The sequence below is a fragment of the Pseudophryne corroboree genome, chromosome 2, assembly GCF_028390025.1.
Source record: "Pseudophryne corroboree isolate aPseCor3 chromosome 2, aPseCor3.hap2, whole genome shotgun sequence".
Taxonomy (NCBI): domain Eukaryota; kingdom Metazoa; phylum Chordata; class Amphibia; order Anura; family Myobatrachidae; genus Pseudophryne; species Pseudophryne corroboree.
Genome location: NC_086445.1, coordinates 626,226,905 through 626,247,081, shown reverse-complemented (window position 1 = coordinate 626,247,081; position 20,177 = coordinate 626,226,905). Strand labels below are relative to the sequence as shown.

Below are 20,177 nucleotides of genomic sequence, written 5' to 3'. Positions count from 1 at the left end.
GCACTATATACAGTTAGTATAAAGAATATATCCCTTATATACAAAGGTTGCCTATAATTTTGAAGCAGACAACACAAGACCTTTTATACATTAAAAACCCCATACTATAATAGGGGATGACTATGTAATTTGTTATAAACTATGTTGCAAGATGTAAAAACACCATGAGCTGTAGTAAACAAATTGTCAAATCAGATTAATAACCCTGGTATAAAACAATCAGCCTGAAATTTGGAATTAAGATCTAGATAAACAAGGTAAATTGTTTTAGAAAGTTTCATAGAAGGTGGATGCAGAAAATAAACTTTTTCCTACTCAAACTTAGAGAGATGGTTGGCAGGCACCTGTATCTGTATCTATTTATTCCTGTATACTATCTAGTACAAAGTATAGTCAAAATTGGCACTTAGTCAAAATTACACATAGTCAAAATCAGAGGTACAGATAGTCAATAGTGCTTCTGGGCTCTGGGGGAGTTCAAAGGAAATCACATAGTCAAAATCGGAGATAATCAATACCTCACTGTGTGTATGCACCTTTACTCTGTCTGGAGAAAGAATGTAACTGGGCCCCAGGGAGACCTGCCTCACACGCTACTTCTAATGCTTTATTATGTAAATTGTATGTTATTGGTTTTTTTCATCTTCAAACATGTTACTGTATGTTCTGGATCAACATAGTAGTGTATGATTTCATTCCTAGAACACCTACAAGTTTCTAGTGTATATAGACTGGAGTTATTTAACCTGTAAAACCTGTATTACCTCACTGATCTGCTGAATTATGGTTTGTTTGCTTTTGTACAAAACTTTTCAAAAATCAATAAAAATATCTGATGTACTACATTACATTATTCTGCACATATTGGCCCTCATTCCGAGTTGATCGGTCGCAAGGCGAATTTAGCAGAGTTACACACGCTAAGCCGCCGCCTACTGGGAGTGTATCTTAGCATCTTAAAATTGCGACCGATGTATTCGCAATATTGCGCTCACAAACTACTTAGCAGTTTTAGAGTAGCTCCAGACTTACTCTGCCTGTGCGATCAGTTCAGTGCTTGTCGTTCCTGGTTTGACGTCACAAACACACCCAGCGTTCGCCCAACCACTCCCCCGTTTCTCCGGCCACTCCTGCGTTTTTTCCGGAAACGGTAGCGTTTTCAGCCACACTCCCATAAAACGGCCGCCCAGTAACACCCATTTCCTGTCAATCACATTACGATCGCCGGAGCGATGAAAAAGCCGTGAGTAAAAATACTATCTTCATAGCAAAGATACTTGGCGCAGTCGCAGTGCGAATATTGCGCATGCGCACTAAGCGGAATTTCACTGCGATGCGATGAAAAATACCGAGCGAACGACTCGGAATGAGGGCCATTAGTAAGACATTTTATTGGCAAAAGCAGGCTGGCTATTTTATATACTTTGGATGTCAAATATTAAGCATACATGGCTTGTTAGAGGTATTGCCTACTCTCCGGAAAGGTACAGGAGTAGTCCCCAGCACCCCTGCAAGAGCTGGTGATCTCCCATATCCCACCTGCTTACTAGTGAAGTGGGGGAAAATATGTGATAATTCATGTCCATATGGAGCGGCGGGGGCTAAATTCCGCAAGATGCATCATTTTAGCCCTGTCTCCTGCATACAGACCCGTGAATCGTGGCAGTTTGGCGGGTTGGGAACGGATCCTAATGACATGGAGTGCCCGGCACCGACCCCAAGGCTGTCAGCTGCAACTTCTCTCCATGCTTCTCCCAGAGAGGAGATGAATAATGTTGACAAGTATGATGCAAATTCTTATTATTTTTCTCCCCACTGCTCATTGCACTAGTGACAGACGAGCCTGCACTGCAGAGCATGTGACCACCTGCTTTCCATGTGTTTTCTGAGCCTTAGATGCAGTATGTAAATCTAATTTATTTTCAGGGAAGCAAAGAGGTTGGGTGGAGACATAGGGGGTAATTCAGACGTGATAGCTGCTGTGCATTTTCGCACAGCCGGCGATCAGATCTGAACTGCGCATGCACCGCAATGCGCCGGCGTGTCGCACAACAGCACCGGGCATCAGTGCCTAGCGACGGGAAGGTGCAAAAAAAACAATTGCACAGGCGATTGCACGGTGATTGACAGGAAGAGGCCGTTTGTAGGTGTCAACTGACCATTTTGCAGGAGTGTCCGTAAAAATGGAGGCGGGCTCAGGCGTTTGGAGGGAGAGTGTCTGATGACAGCTTCAGCCCCAATCACCAGGAATACATCACAGCGGCTGAGTAAGTCCTGGGCTGCGCAGAGATTGCACAAACTGATGTTTGTGCTGCTCTACTAAAGAAGCAAACCCACACTTGCACAGGCTTTACCCCTCCCCCTGTAGGCGGCAACTATCTGATTGCAGGGTTGCAAAAAACGCACCCTAGCGATCAGGTCAGAATTACCTCCATAAAGTCAGCAGATTGTTGTTGGGGGGGGGGGGGGGTTTGGGGGGGGGGAGCTTTTTTTTCCACTCATCACATTTTTTGGGGGGAAAATTGGCAGTACATGTTGTGTAAAACATTGATCAAAGTTTCCATATAAAGGTACCAAGGGTGTAAATTGACAGGGCTCCAGCCACGCTGTGTGACAATGACCTGTGGATCAGGTTCAGACGCATGAGATTCAGCCGTCTGCAGCATGCAGAATCGGCATTCACCGGTGGGTCCCACCTCACCGTAAGGCAGCAGAGCGTGCACCGTCACTTACTGCAGCGCTGGCCGAGCGGTACCAGGTGGGGGCATGGATCACCTATTGCAAGTGTTAGCAAGGCTCCTGGGACAGAGCCAATGAACACTGCAGCAGCAGCAGCAAGTGCGCCGCAGAGCTCTGTTGGATGAGCAGTGGTTACAGTTTGATCCCATTGTGAACCACATAGGTGCTGTTGTATATGCAGGTGCCCTTTTAGGGCTTGGAGCCCAGAGGCAGGTGCCTCCATTGCCTCTGGGAGTTCCGCCCCTTGGTACTGTTTTTAAGATAACTTCAAAAATGGAAACACAGAACAAAGAGGGAAAAGGATGGGAAAATATAAATAAATAATAAAGAATATAATCATCATATCTATAAAGAGGGATAATACATACATCTCACGGGGAACAATATAAGAACAGTTTGGGACATACACACCCATCCATTGAAGTAAAAACAAACAAGAATTATAAGACAACAGCATTCTGAGCAACATGTTTAGCAGAACTTCAGACCTTAAAAACCTTTTAACTATGGGAACTTGGTGGACAAGTCGTGTGTGTGACCTGGCAGCTTAGGGGCAATCTAGCATTTTATTAGCATCTAATTATTTTTCTACCTACAGTATATAACACTGTTTAACATTCTCATTATTACTTCTCACTAATGTAACACTCTTAACACATAGCTTCTGATTCCCACATACTGTATGTAACACTTATTAACACTTTACCCTATCAAAGGTGTGATGCCATGGGAGCGGCTGGCCTGTGGTGACTTGGGTGGTCCCGTGCCCTGGACTTGTACTTTAGTGTTAGGGACACATCAAATGAGTTCACTTGGTCACGGTTGGTGGGCCCATATTTTTGGCCAAAAATTATGCTAAGCACCTCAATTTTGCTTTACGTTAGATTGCAGAGTTTATATATAATTATTCCGATTAGCAGATCTTAGTACTGTAGAGTGTGCATCTGCATATTTTTTTTTTCTGTACAAGTTTCAGCATGATAGCACCTCTTATTATGTTTGGAATTAGAGTATACAATCCACGGTTACCCCCCCCCCCCCCCCCCCTCCACCCCCTCCATAAAACCTACAAAGAAAGAGATAAGGGAGAAGAGAAAGAGGAACTTTGCCTACCTGTATGACACTCCCATATTTCACCACCTCGCCATGTACCTTCTTATTTTCTGTATCATTTTGTTTCTGCTCCATTTGTGCAGCATGCTACAGACAAGAGGTAACAAATTGCTTAAAATGCAGAAAACAGACTAAATAAGATGACATTTATAAGCACTTAAATTGCATAACTATGTAAATGAACCATAGCTATATAAAAGCATTGTGTACTGATATTTAAACATAGACTTACCATATTGAAGATATGTATTCACATAACAAATAATACGCAAATTATGCAGAAGGCTCCATTTTATATTTAAATGCAACACTGAGAAAAAGTTTATCTATAAGGTAATACTTAGCTATACATTTTATTGTATGGAAGTAGAAAGTCATATATCGTAGATCACAGATCCAGCCATTCCGCAGCTAGGTGACTTTTACGTCCCATTTGTAATAATGCACTGCACATATAACAGCAATCCTATAGGCTACTCCATTATCATCTGAGAACTGAATATAGGACGAATGTCTATCATGATTAACAAGTTTAATCTGTCAGGTAAGCCCGGAAACTGGCAAACAGAATTTCAGATCGTAACATTGTGATCTGGTCGACAGTTTGAGGATTTTGGCCAGGCGCATGTCCACCCGCAGTTTGAGCAATGTTTATGTTCTGATATGGACATTGTAGTGTCCACCTTAAGAGCAACAACATGATTGCTGTCAACAATTCGACCGGATACCCTAGGGCAGTGATCTCCAACCCGTAGCTCGCGAGCTACCGGTAGCTCGCCGTAGTATTTTCGGTAGCTCACAGAGCGCACAGGCTTGGGCAGTGACTGGCACTCCTCTTCCCTTCATTTTTAATATTGTGACGGCCGTCAGCCAATCAGAGCTCGTGGACCGGCAGTGGCGGCACCTGATTGGCTGCCGGACCGCGAGTTTTGATTGGTTCACTTACCGGCACCACATTTTAAATGCCCGCCGCCGCCGGAAACTCTGTCACCCTCACCGCAGCCACTCTCCGGACATCACAGGAGAGGCGCGTGCTGCACTCTCCTCCCCTTCCGTCCCTCATACGGGAGGAACAGCACCAGTGGCAGTAGAAGAAGCCAGCAAGGGTTAGCATTGTGTGGGGCACTATATCGGGCACTTTGGGGGGGCATTTTATTTGGCGCTGCGGGGGGGCATTTTAAATGGCACTGCGGGGGGAATTGTATCTGGCACTGGTGGGGGGCATAATTTGTGTATCTGGCACTGCTGTGAGGCATTATTTGTATATATGGCACTGCTGAGGGGCATTATTTGTGTATCTGGCACTACGCGGGGGGGCATTACTTGTAGTTGTGAGGCCACACCCACTTTTGTGAGGCCACACCCACTTTTGCAGGAACGCATGCGCATTGGGGAGAGGGGGTAGCTCCTTCAGAGGTCTTATTTTCCGAAAGTAGTTCACATCCCAATTAAGGTTGGAGACCACTGCCCTAGGGCCACCTGTAGTTTCATTTTTTAAGTTACCTGAAGTTTTTGCAGTAGAAGAACATCTGAGATCTTTTCCTTTTCCTGTTTGGTCTGCTTAGCTTTCCAATATTGCTTCTGAGCTGAATATCTGTTCATGGGACAGACCTTAAATAGGCAGTCTGGAGAAAGAGGAAGAGCGTAAGAAAAAGTGATGTTTGATAGAGAAGAAAGAGGGTAACAGATGATTAAACATTGGGGGTAATATCAATTACATTGTGTTTTTTAAAACAAAACTAGACACAATGGACCTAATGCAAATTAAACTCGGCCCAAGATGCTCCTGCACTAAAAAACGTGTATAGTTACAGTATGCAGAGCTGTAAGCATATGCAGGACTCTAGAAGAATGTACACCACTATAACAATGATAGAATTGTCACAAATCCTTAATGACGTACTGCAGACTTGAAGTTCTTGCTTTTGCTAGCTGACAATATGGTATCTCATGATATACAGATGTACATAGTATATACGTAGTTGTCAAATGTCTCAAGATTATTTTGTTCTTTCAATACTGTGCAGTCGATTTTCCTCCATTCTGTATATTAGATCTGCTATCTGATGTGGACAGTAGTGAACCAGCTGTGTGTTATGTCAGCAGCAAAGTGTGCCCGGAGAATCTGTTTTTTTTTACAATGTGTTTATGACATGTTTTAACACCCATTAGAACAATGATGAAGGAATAAAATTTACAAGAATAAACTATAGACAAAATGAGATGGGAAGTATGAAGCAAATGACATAATAAACAGCTGTCAGTAGTCAATAAAGGGGTTTTAGGGGAAGTGTAGTAAAAATGGTGATGAGAAGGCCCTAGGGAGAAGGCTGTTACGCACCCCTGGAAAATATTTTCAATTGCTGGCAACAATGTGCATACAATTGTTACACAACAGTTCATTTTGAGATACACTTATCCAGCCTACTTGAATTTATTAAGATAATAAATTTGGTACATACAATGAAAAAGTATTAGAGACAAGTACAGTATAAAGCCCCAGGGTGCGGACACAGGCAATGTGCAGCAAGTTTATTATTGTCATTGTTATTCGGTCAGCACAATTAACCTCTGAGTTATTTCTTCTCCCATATAGATGAATACTTGGAGAAATTACAGATGTGTTTATTTCAATGAATAGAAACAGCTAAAAGAAAAAAACTGCTGTACAATACATATTTCACTAGAAAAGCCTTTCTGACATAGTTCTGACAGCTAAATAATAATTCAGGTATTCAATGTACAATCTGAAAAAATTGGTTTTGTTTTATTTTTCATCTGCATAGCATGCCATTCTCACCTCTGAATTTTTTCGGTGGGTTATCCAGATCCCCAGCCGCAGGTTCCACCACACACCTGTCATCAACCAAACTGTCCAGGAGAGAAGAAGAGAGCAGGTGAAAATGGAAACATTTCTGTCCACGCATACAAACATCATGAATAGAAAGAAGACCACATTTGTGAGTGAAGAAAATTCTAAAGTAAAAGTAAGAAGAAAAAAAAGAAAAAGGATTTGCAGTTAAAAACAATGATGAAAATATAGATCCCTATGATGATCACAAGGGTTGTCTGGATGGCCATTGTGGACAGTGTAAGGTTGCTGCTCATCAGAGCATAGATTGATCAAATAAAGTATCACACGCTGTGTCTAAACTCACTCAACATATGGGAACATAACTGTGTCCATTATAAGTTTTTAAGGATAGAAAAAAAAAAAAAAAAGACAAATGCACACTACTGACAGAGGTATACTGTGTATAGTTGTACCTCTGATTACAACCATAAAATATGAGCATATCTGAGAACAAGGCAAAAGTTTAATAAACTTTGTGATATTTTATGCAGAGTATAAGCTAGAGATGAGTGGTTGGAGTTTGGAAGAATCCAACAGAATCAAATTTTGGGGATCTGGGGAGAGAATCCCACCAAACCCATGCCTGAAAACAAGACAAAATGTCACATGGACATCTTAGATTTCGTGTGTTCTGTATTGCTTATAATAAGTCATTCCTTTCTGTTATCCGATAAAGCATGTGGAAAGTTTGGACTTGATAGCTTGATAAGCGCAACGGAATATGCTGCGATATATAAGAAACTGTTAATAAATAAAATAATAAATAGCTGTAATTCTGAACTTTAAAAGTGGCTACACGGGAGGTTGGAAAGGTACCAGAGAATGGAGGCATTTAGTGTGTACTGGAGTAGCTGTCATTAACAATAGAGACGAAAGCTGTCCAATAGCTACAGATCGCAGTCCACTGGAAATGTGTTTAAAAGTGTTTTAATCAGAACACAGAAAACAAGCGTTCAAAAATCTGCTTGATGTTTGTGGAGTAACACCTTAAAAATAAAAGAAAAAAACAAAAAGCATTCCTGTTTTACACAATGTTCAACTTAAACATAGAATGTGACGGCAGATACGAACATCCAGTACGCCCATGCACATGCACACACTTACATGCTAGAGCATGTTCGCAACTAGGGAGGGGCTAAGGGGACACGTAAAAACTCCACACAGTTAGGGCCGTGATGGGAATTGAGGCCAGGACCTCAGTGCTGCGAGGCAATAATGCTAACCATTACAGCATCCTATGCCTCGACTTGTGGATCAGGACATGCAAGAGCAAGGAACTTACATGAGGGGTGTGTGAATGCATGGCTGTGCATTTTGAATTGTATCTTAAGAGAAGACTGAATTGTACAACCTGCATTTGGGCCACAAAATTGTGGCCTAATGAGACATATTGCAATTTGTTTCAAAGCTTTGACTAACGAACAAATTTTCTCTACAAAAGATGCTGAGCAACACGTCACCAGACCATTGGGGTTTGGTTTATTTATTGAAAATATTACAATTTTATAATGGAATTAATGGAAGTCTTATACAGTAACAAAATGTTTTTCCACAACCCATTTCCCCAGAAAAGGTCCTTCATTGAGATTATGTAATATGGTAACAAGTGTGACATGAAAAGGGATACCGGGGTATCAAAGTGCTCAGATGAAAAAAGAAGCTTTCCCAACAAGCTGGAATATCAAAACCCAGAAATTAACTTTAATCATATTCTTCAGCTTCTGTATTTTTATCAGCGGTAAGATTTGACTGGCATGCACACACACAAAAAAAAACCAGTATTCTCCAATATGCTGCAGTAATGTAACATATCACTCATCTCTCTATATCATGGCTTGATATGTACAGTGGTGGTCATTTCGAGTTGATGGCTAGCTGCATTTGTTCTCTGCGCAGAGTTCAGGCAAAAAAACGGCACTTCTGCGCATGCGTATGCGGCGCAATGCGCACACACGTCGTACTATTGCAACGAACGATGTAGTTTCACACAAGGTCTAGCGAAGCTTTTCAGTCGCACTGCTGGCCGCAGAGTGATTGACAGGAAGAGGGCATTTCTGGGTGTCAACTGACCGTTTTCAGGGAGTGATTGAAAAATCGTAGGCGTGCCAGGGAAAACGCAGGCGTGCCAGGGAAAACGCAGGTGTGCCAGGAAAAACGCAGGCGTGGCTGGGTGAACGCAGGGCTTGTTCGTGACGTCAAAACAGGAACTGAATAGTCTGCAGTGATCGCAAGCTAGGAGTAGGTCTGGAGCTATTCTGAAACTGCACAAAATTATTTTGTAGCCGCTCTGCAATCCTTTCATTTGCACTTCAGCTAAGCTAAAATACACTCCCAGTGGGAGGCGGCTTAGCGTTTGCACGACTGCTAAAAACTGCTAGCGAGCACCACCAGTATGTACTGATGGTTTGCTGATGTTCATCAAATCACTGAAGTACATAAATCATACAATTCCACCTTGTTACTGCCTCTTACTTCAGTTGTTGGCATGGCAAACCATATTATTTTGCAGGTGCAACATTCTACTAGCAGTAACAGAATCGCAAAAGTTTAAGTACCACATACGTCATCTCCTACACGTACCTGGACCACCAAGTTTATTGCGTATTCAAAACATGGTACATGTTGAATTCACCCAGTCATAATGCACACACAGTGTTACCTCCATTATCACATATCCTGAAGAGAGTCTAGAGTGAACACTTTTACTATGACATACTTCAGTTTTTCCAACAGATTGGTATCAATATATTTCTTAGTGAATCTACAGATACAGACAGTAGCTTGTTTGGAATTACTTGGTGTTTTGCACTACTTTGCTGACAGGATAAGGATGATGATGATGATGATGATGCTACAGTCAAAGCTGCTGCTGAAGGTGACACAATCATGTATTCTTCTGGTTGGCCAGTACCGCTTTGCCACATATCTGTGGTAAAGTGTATTATCTGGTATAATGAGATTTACTGGGGTCTATTTACTAAGCCTCTGATAAAGTGGACGGAAATAAAGTACCATCCAATCAGCTCCTAACTGTCATTTTTCAAACACAGCCTGTAACATGGCAGTTAGGAGCTGATTGGTTGGTACTTTATCTCTGGCCACTTTATCTCTCTCCAAGGCTTAGTACATAGACCCGAAGAGCTTTAATCTCCCAGTACAGTTGAGGAAGTGCTGTTTAGGAAAATTGGAATTAAGGCAGAATTTGGTAGCACAGACACATGACTTCAACTAATCTACTAAAATCTGATGCATTGATGATGGAAATTGGACACAGATCCAATACTAACATTGCGGTCATGACTTTAGAGATCAGCTGTGCAACAGGAAACTGACTGCCATACTTGGTTACTTGAAAAAACTACTGTTTCGCCAACAATTGTTTAAAACTATGCTTAGTATTCCTGGTCCTCTTCTGTAATGAAGAATCACCCCAAGCAACAGCATCCCTATTGCGCAGGTATTCTTCTTGGGAATCATGGACTGTATTAGGGAAGCTAGTTTGCTGGATGCAGAAGGACTGATTATGATGAAGTTGGCAGTGAAGATGTCATGTGGTATCTATCCATGCATCTAGTAGCTGATGGTGGACTGATTGTTACTATATATGATTTTCCTGCTTTCAGTGAACTACTTAAATTAACTGGTTGCGTATGTTGTAACAGGGAGGAGACGCCTAGATGGTTAAAGCTACAGATGTCTTGACAAATGTTGCCTGGGTTGGAGTAAACATATTTGACAAGATTTGCAAGTGCTGATATTTCGCCTAGGCATTATAATGTTAGTGTTAGTATACTTACTGAACTGGTATCAGGATCTTGCACGTCGGGATGCCACTGTCGGTATTCTGACCGCTGCATTCCCAAACACCAGGATCCCGATACCAACCCACATTTCCATATGGCTGAGACGTAGTAGAAGGGGGCTGCTCTATAAGTAGTGTCAAATTAGAAATAACAGACTCACGCACAGTCATTCACACCTTTAGCTGCTGCTCTAGTCTCAGTGTTCTTTTTATGCACTGATGTGGTTGTTTTGTAGGTGACACAAAGCGAGAAGCTGATGCACGGGACGATTCACAAGACGCACGGTCGTGTTGGCCATCCATTTTTACACTGGGCATTCTAGTACGTGTGCAAGCAGTAGCTGGCAAAAATTACTTGTTACTGCGGGTGGTATATGAAAGATTGGCTATTTTCCTTTTTTTTTTTTTTTAAGAAATCACCGCTTACTGTACATCAGTATTCTTTCCTTCAATTCTTAAATCAGGAGCTGACGTTTTCCAATTGGTAAACATTCTTTCCACATGACTCTTTTACTTGTAGTGGTTGAAAAAGTACTACCAGTACTATTATTATTATTATTATTATTATTATTATTTATAGGCTTCCACTAAATCCAATCAATAACATTACTACATATATATATTGCAAAAAACAAACAGGGTATTTATTATACAAATAAACCAACAACAGTAGGGGTAGTAGAGAAAAAGCTCACTGAGGCTTGAAAGCAAGCAATGCTGGGTCACACAGAGGGGAGTAAGGAGCAAACAACAATCAATGAGCCTATATCCATTAGATGAACAAACAGACAGGATCAAAGGCAACAGAGCGAAGAATGGAGACAGGGAAACAGATGTAAAGAGGGACAGGGCAAAGAGCAGAAAACGAGGGAAGAGGACACCGTCCATGAGGGCTTACAGTTTATGAGGGAGGGGCTGGCTAGGAGGTTCAACTGGGATAGGGAGTAGGTGTATGGTCAGTGGTACTGAATAAAGTGTTAAGACGGCAGATAGGCTTGTATGACGTAGTGAGTCTTGAGGGCTCGTTTGAACATGCGGAGGCAGGCCGAAAGTGGGTGATGGAGTGCATTCCAGAGCAGAGAGGCAGCACAGGAGAAATCTTGAATGCGTAAGAGGAAGTGACCTTAGTGGAAGTGAATCGAAGGGCAGTAGAGAAGAGGAGAGGACATAAGGGAATGTCATAAATACTGTACATTAAGGTTTTAAAAATAGGAGGGAGTGGAGCAATTGAGGGCTTTCTATGTGATGCTCCCATTCTATAGACTGATCCACGATTGACAACAGGAGTAAAGCTACTTGAAATTCTAGGTAGTTGAAGCTGGCAGGTGAATGAATGCACAATGAGATAGGGATAGGATGGCTATCACCTTGCAATTAAGAGGCTGCCCCACAATATTGTTCAAACTAATTATTTCATTAAAACTTCTGACTCTTCTTTCTTCTAATTGCTGCTGCTATGCTTTTGCATGTCATACATATGCTGTATAATATGGACAATGAAAGAGGAAGATTTTTTTTTCAAACAATTTCACTTCTGGGTTTGGGGTTTAGCCACCCTTGCGTATCTTCTTTCTAAAATAACCATCAGTCAGTGCCCTGGCGGCATGTTTCATAGGTGTTGATCTTGTATTAATCAGCTGTGTGTATGTGTCGCAGCTCTGTCACTAAAAATAGCCAGCCAGCTGTATCATTTGACAAAAACTGGTGAAAATGTTGATACAGAAGTTGTGAGGTGGTCATTACAAAAATTATATAAATGCCAATGGAGAAAGAAAAACAGTTCTCAATTGCATTCATTTTGGTGACATCCTAAACTGAAACCATAACCAAAATTTGAAAGTAGTTTTACAATGAAATCCAACAATAAAACACGAGGTCTGCACAGATCTATAAACATGGTTTACTTAATTTAACCATTTAACTGCTCAAAACCGCTCAGAAATTGTCGGTGACCATCACTATCATGACTTTTATTTAATCTGAGCCGTTAATTTACATTTCTCGGGTTGCTTCTCATCTGCTCAGCCGCCGAGTGGGGGGTCCTGCTGCGCTGACCACCAACAGTGATCGGCAGAACGGCAGACACTGTGGAAGAATGCAGGGATGTAGAGGGGCCGGGAGGTCCTGCTGTGATTATAGTAGTTGCAATTAGAAGATTATCTGCCGGCAGTCGGTCACTTTGTGTTTCTGACCGGTCAAAGTGTTTGCAAACGATGCGACCACACCAGGCAAGTGGTTAAAGTGCAAAATATACGTTATGGTAAGAACTTACCGTTGATAACGGTATTTCTCCTAAGTTCACAGGATCCACAGGATAACACTGGGATATGATGAAGCGACAGCGGATTTGCACCAATCAGTCAAAGCTTTTCAGCCTCCCAACATGCCATGGGCCCATCCATATATCCCCGACTCCTGGCTCAGGCAAATCAGTTGTATTTCCAAAGCTCAAGGCAGGAGCATCATAGACAACCTTAATCAGGTGAGAAGAACTCGCATGCACACTCTTCTGTACAAGAAGGAAGAGGTTAGTGAGTAAAAGGATCCTCAAATCAGGTGCGTCAGGGTGGGATCCCTGTGGAACCTGTGGACTTAGGAGAAATACCGTTATCAACGGTAAGTTCTTACCATAACGTATATTTCTCCGGCAGGGTCCACAGGTTATCCACAGGATAACATTGGGATTTCCCAAAGCAATTTAGTGGTGGGGACGCTCCTGATTGTACAGGAGAATCCTTCGCCCAAATTCAGCGTCATGAAAGGCAAAGGTATCCATGGCATAATGTCTAATGAATGTGTTAATGGAAGACCATGTGGTTGCCTTACATATCCGTTGTGCTGCCCATGATGGACCTACCTTATGAGTAGAGTGAGCAGAGACATTAGCCGGAACAGGGAGATCAGATTGAGAATATGCTTCTGAAATCGTCATCCGAAGCCACCTTGCCAGTGTCTGCTTATCAGCAGGCCATCTTCTCTTATGAAATCCGTAGAGAATGAAGAGAGAATCTGTCTTTCTGATGGCACTGGTACGATCTACGTAGATCTTTAAGGCACGGACCACATCCAGCGATGCATCTCCCGCAGAAAGGCCCAGTACCTGGAAAGCCGGGACTACAATTTCTTCATTAAGGTGGAATTTAGACACCACCTTGGGAAGATACCCAGATCTAGTTCTGAGAATTGCTTTATCTGGATAAAAATCAGAAATGGAGAACGACAAGACAATGCCCCTAACTCTGACACTCTTCTAGCTCATGGCCAGTAGAATGAAAACTTTAGCTGTCAACCATTTAAGATCCACTTTATTAAGTGGTTCAAATGGGGCAACTTGAAGGGCCTTTAGGACTAAATCTAAGTACCAAGGCACTGTAGGAGGAACAAGAGGAGGCTGAATGCGCAGTATTCCCTGGAAAAAAGTGCGCACATCCTGTAAGTTGGCAGTTTTCTTTTGGAACCATACAGTCAATGCTGACACTTGCACTCTCAAGGAAGCCACCTTCAAACCTTTATCCATTCCTGCCTGAAGGAATGCTAAGACCCTGGAAACTCTGAAAGACTTAAGGCCCATACACACTGGGCGATTTTGAGCTGAAAGCAGCTCACTTTTGGTGTTTTGAGCTGTATACCCCAGCGATGAGCGATGAGCGCTGATGCACGCTCCCGCTTCATCACCGGCGACCGCCGTTCATCTGCTACTATCACCAGCAGATGAACGGCGGAGTGGACGGCTTTCCATAGCGTCCTGCACCATATCATATCCCACTTCATCATATCCCAATGTTATCCTGTGGATGACCTGTGGACTCTGCCGGAGAAACATGCATATCTTACCTCGTGACTAATCTGGGTATGATTGGAAATGTGCATGGTGGACACATGGAAATGTCAATGTGGATAGTGCCGAGTGATTTTTTTTCTACTCTATGGGTGGGGGGGTCATTCCGAGTTGATCGCTAGCTGGCGTTGTTCGCTGCGTAGCAATCATTAAAAAAACGGCTAATCTGCGCATGCGTATGCTACGTAATGCGCACGCGCATCATACGGGTACAAAGTCCTTTGTTGTTCTGCACTGGTTCTAGCGACGATTCCAAACGCACAGCCGATCGCAAGAAGATTGACAGGAAGAGGGCGTTTCTGGGTGTCAACTGACCGTTTTCTGGGAGTGTTTGGAAAAATGCAGGCGTGGCCGGGCTTTTGCTGGGAGGGTATCTGACGTCATTACCGTGTCACTCGTTGCAGCAATCATCGCACAGGATAAGTAACTACAGGGCTGGTCTTGTTTTACACAAAATGTGTTTGCAGGCGCTCTGCTGCACAGGCGTTCGCACTCCTGCAAAGCGAAAATAAACTCCCCCATGGGCGGCGACTTGCGTTTGCACGGCTGCTAAAAACTGCTAGCGAGCGATCAACTCGGAATAACCCCCTATATGCGTTTAAGTCGCACTTTGCATGTGTCCAGAGCCCGCAGTTGTGATTGAGACGTGGTGATAGGGAGGTGGCTGGGCAGACGCATGGACATGGTCCATCTTTTGGGATTGTCTCCGGCGTGTCACTGAAGTGGTTACAAACTCAGATGCCTAACTGCTCACATTGGAGGCCATAATCTGCATCAAGCATGGAGCTGGTGCAAGTTTCAATGGTGCATCCGATGGCTGCATATAAAGACACAAGTTATATTTCAGTGTCTAAATGCAATCAAAGTGGGCGTATCAGTCCTTGCACATTCAGGCAAATGCATGTACACCAGGAAAGAACTGTAAGCAGTAGCAAGACAGAAAGTCGCAGAAGCAATATCGGCAAAAGATGCACACTTGGACGTTGCAGCGTCTCACTCAGAATCAGACTCCGTGCGTTTCTACTGTAGGTGTATAGAATTTTTTTTTACGTTTTGCTATTTCAGCATTGGCTGCCCTGGATTACTGTGTATAACCACTAGCAATTTATATCAATCATGCCTAAATCACACTGTATAGTGCCTCGCATTACATGCACTCCAGTAAAAAAACAGACAAACGAGAGAGCGCTAATCACATCCAAGGTGGATTTTTATTTTTCCAATTCCAATAATTCTGAACTTATTGTTGGCCGGCAGTACATAAACACATATTAAAAAATAACAATATAACCATAAAATCCTAAAAACCAATTAATCACTAATTATACTCAAAATGATTCAACACATGTGCACATGTAGGTATAACTGCCCCACTTTGTTTGAATTGTTTTCCTTATTCCTCAAGTATCCAGGGCTTAAAATATATTTCCAGTAAACCGGATACTATGTATATAACTTGTATCCAACAATGTATCAATTAGCAGCTTCCCAGCCTCATACTGGAACATATGAATGAGTGTTAACTTTTATAATACTTCTGTCCATAAGTCCGTTAGTCTGATTGATGAAACATGTGTTAGTAATATTAGATAAAGTGCATTCTTGCTCCCAGCTGGTTAATGGTATTAAAGTGATTAATGCAAAGCTGATTTATAAATAATAGTCACTGTGCTGCAGCAATTTGTAAATAAAAATGTAGGTATACCATACATGCGCCTCTGTTTAGTCACGGTGCAGGTGATATTCCCCCTGGCTAATTTCTCATAGATAGCCTTTTATGGAGTGGATTCAACCATATGCTTTAGCCACGGAAAAAAGGCTTTGCCCTCCCGGACGGTGCTCGTTTTCTCGACCTTATCTGGAGTCCGTGGGCAGATGAATGATCCAGCGTTCCCCTCCTGCAAGGGTGTGATACAGCTGACCAGCTGATATCTTTCCTTCCGCTGTAGTCTGTGGTCTGTAACCGGAGGTATTGACAGACGCGTTTCCCCGCCTACTCACAAGCATCAGCGGCTTCCTCAGTGTCATAGGAGGGGAACGCTGGATCATTCATCTGCCCACGGACTCCAGATAAGGTCGAGAAAATGAGCACCGGCCGGGAGGGCAAAGCCTTTTTTCCAGAGCTAAAGCATATGGTTGAATCCACTCCATAAAAGGCTATCTGTGAGAAATTAGCCAGGAGGAATATCACCTGCACCGTGACTAAACAGAGGCGCATGTATGGTATACCTACATTTTTATTTACAAATTGCTGCAGCACAGTGACTATTATTTATAAATCAGCTTTGCATCATAGGCGTGCGCAGCACATTTTATTAGGGGGTGCACCATCAGAGGGGTGTGTCTAGCACCGCCTTTTGGGCGTGTCTAGCACCATCTATTGACGGTCAACGCAATATAAAATATCCACCCTTGTACCAATCCTAATAAAGCAGATACATTGTCAGATGTTTTGGTGTGCACCAAACAAACACCCCTGATGGCACTCACTGCAATTACACTGCTCCTCCTCAGCCTGGTCTGGCTCCCCCTGTCTTTCCCCTGCAAGCTGCAGCAGCTTACTTACAAGTCAGTCACTCACTGACACTGACAGTCGCAGACTAGTACTGCTGCTGCTGGAAAAATGAGTGACGTGTCAATGTTGCTGCTGACCGCCTGCCAGTATTGAATTTGTCTTTCTAAGAGGAACGCTGGCTGCATGCTGCTCCTCATCAGTGGCTGGCGTTGGCATAGAATAGAAGGAGAGAGGTGGGCGTGTGATGGGTGGGTGTGTGAGCAGCATGATGTCATCACGTCACATCACGCTGTTTTTGTACATGGAGGTGGAGCCGGGAGTTTGAAAGCCGGTGGCAGTGGCACCCTTGATTAACCCAGGTGTACATTCCACTAACAGTCTTAAATGCCATACAGGCCCAAATGTTATCAACTAAGACCATATTTATCAGTGTGAAAAATCTGTTTTGGCCACGTAATCAGTGTCACGGGACAGCAACGTGATACTGGCTGGCAGTGGTCAATGGATTCTAGCAGCTCCACCACTTAGTCCTGGTTCCCTCACACATGCACTGGATACCCAGGCTTAGGTATTCAGTTGCAGATTCAACTTATTCAAAAATAAAAATTGAAAAGAAAAAAAAAATAGAAAAAGAAAATCAATAATTTAACATTAAAGATTTTCTTCCTTTCCTGATTCCAATGTATTACCATCCTGAGACGATAACAGTGGTTGGAGGATAGGGGTGGTATTTTTCCCTTTCAGGAAAGCCCTAGCAATTGCTACTGCTTGCAATATTCAGCAATATCCACCATTGGGAGTAGCCTTTAAAAACTTAACTGGAACGGTGGAAAGGGATGTGACCACAGCCAGGTAGGCTTTCTCTGATGCCCCATGCCACATGCCAACCTACTGTGAGCTCATTTTAAATAGGAAAACAGTTCTGCTCAAGTGCATAACTGATACCTGCTGTTGGTCTGATCCCCAGCAGCGATGTAGTGTTCTCTGTCCTTGACATCACTGCTGATTTTGCCCCACTGAATGCTGTACGATCGGAATTGTACTAGACAGTAAAGTTGAAATCTAGAATAAGAGGTAAAATAAGAATTTACTCACCGGTAATTCTATTTCTCGTAGTCCGTAGTGGATGCTGGGAACTCCGTAAGGACCATGGGGAATAGACGGGCTCCGCAGGAGACTGGGCACTCTAAAAGAAAGATTAGGTACTATCTGGTGTGCACTGGCTCCTCCCTCTATGCCTCTCCTCCAGACCTCAGTTAGGGAAACTGTGCCCGGAAGAGCTGACAGTACAAGGAAAGGATTTGGAATCCAGGGTAAGACTCATACCAGCCACACCAATCACACCGTACAACTTGTGATAACCATACCCAGTTAACAGTATGAACAACAACTGAGCCTCATTCAACGGATGGCTCATAACAATAACCCTTTAGTTAAGCAATAACTATATACATGTATTGCAGAGAGTCCGCACTTGGGACGGGCACCCAGCATCCACTACGGACTACAAGAAATAGAATTACCGGTGAGTAAATTCTTATTTTCTCTGACGTCCTAGTGGATGCTGGGAACTCCGTAAGGACCATGGGGATTATACCAAAGCTCCCAAACGGGCGGGAGAGTGCGGATGACTCTGCAGCACCGAATGAGCAAACTCAAGGTCCTCCTCAGCCAGGGTATCAAACTTGTAGAACTTAGCAAATGTGTTTGATCCCGACCAAGTAGCAGCTCGGCAAAGCTGTAACGCCGAGAACCCTCGGGCAGCCGCCCAAGAAGAGCCCACCTTCCTTGTGGAATGGGCTTTTACTGATTTTGGATGCGGCAGTCCAGCCGCAGAATGCGCCAGCTGAATCGTGCTACAGATCCAGCGAGCAATAGTTTGCTTTGAAGCAGGAGCACCCAGCTTGTTGGGTGCATGCAGGATAAATAGCGAGTCAGTTTTCCTGACTCCAGCCGTCCTGGCTACATAGATCTTCAAAGCCCTGACTACATCAAGTAACTTGGAGTCCTCCAAGTCCCGAGTAGCCGCAGGCACCACAATAGGTTGGTTCAAATGAAACGCTGATACCACCTTTGGGAGAAATTGGGGACGAGTCCTCAATTCTGCCCTGTCCATATGACAAAGCCGCCAATTCTGACACACGCCTTGCTGAAGCTAAGGCCAACAGCATGACCACCTTCCACGTGAGATACTTTAGCTCCACGGTCTTAAGTGGCTCAAACCAGTGGGATTTCAGGAAATCCAACACGACGTTAAGATCCCAAGGTGCCACTGGAGGCACAAAAGGGGGCTGAATATGCAGCACTCCCTTAACAAACGTCTGAACCTCAGGCAGTGAAGCCAGTTCTTTTTGAAAGAAAATAGATAGGGCCGAAATCTGAACCTTTATGGACCCCAATTTTAGGCCCATCGTCACCCCTGACTGTAGGAAGTGCAGAAATCGACCCAGCTGGAATTCCTCTGTTGGGGCCTTCCTGGCCTCACACCAAGCAACATATTTCCGCCATATACGGTGATAATGCTTTGCTGTCACATCCTTCCTAGCTTTTATCAGCGTAGGAATCACTTCACCTGGAATGCCCTTTTCCGTTAGGATCCGGCGTTCAACCGCCATGCCGTCAAACGCAGCCGCGGTAAGTCTTGGAACAGACAGGGCCCCTGCTGCAACAGGTCCTGTCTGAGAGGCAGAGGCCACGGGTCCTCTGAGATCATTTCTTGCAGTTCTGGGTACCAAGTACTTCTTGGCCAATCCGGAACGATGAGTATAGTTCTTACTCCTCTCTTTCTTACTATCCTCAATACCTTGGGTACGAGAGGAAGAGGAGGAAACACATAAACCGACTGGTACACCCACGGTGTCACTAGTGCGTCCATAGCTATCGCCTGAGGGTCCCTTGACCTGGCGCAATATCTTTTTAGATTTTTGTTGAGGCGGGACGCCATCATGTCCACCTGTGGCATTTCCCAACGATTTGTAATCTGTGTGAAGACTTCTTGATGAAGTCCCCACTCTCCCGGGTGGAGGTCGTGTCTGCTGAGGAAGTCTGCTTCCCAGTTGTCCACTCCCGGAATGAACACTGCTGACAGTGCTAGCACGTGATTCTCCGCCCATCGAAGAATCCTTGTGGCTTCTGCCATTGCCATCCTGCTTCTTGTGCCGCCCTGGCGGTTTACATGGGCGACCGCCGTGATGTTGTCTGACTGAATCAGCACTGGTTGGTTTTGAAGCAGGGGCTCTGCTTGACTCAGGGCGTTGTAAATGGCCCTTAGTTCCAGTATATTTATGTGTAGTGAAGTCTCCAGACTTGACCACTG

At 43.7% G+C, this 20,177-nt stretch overlaps 1 protein-coding gene across 1 annotated transcript in view; it reads right to left on the bottom strand.

Annotated features, from left to right (window-relative positions):
- The window catches only part of ITPR3 (inositol 1,4,5-trisphosphate receptor type 3), a 418,536-nt gene that overhangs the window by 348,746 nt on the left and 49,613 nt on the right, over positions 1-20,177 (bottom strand). The window contains exons 2-4 of the mRNA XM_063954848.1: positions 6,653-6,723; positions 5,356-5,477; positions 3,853-3,939 (exon numbers count right to left, since the gene is read on the bottom strand). Of these exons, the coding sequence (XP_063810918.1) occupies positions 3,853-3,939; positions 5,356-5,477; positions 6,653-6,723 (280 nt within the window). The remainder of the gene's footprint in view (positions 1-3,852; positions 3,940-5,355; positions 5,478-6,652; positions 6,724-20,177) is intronic.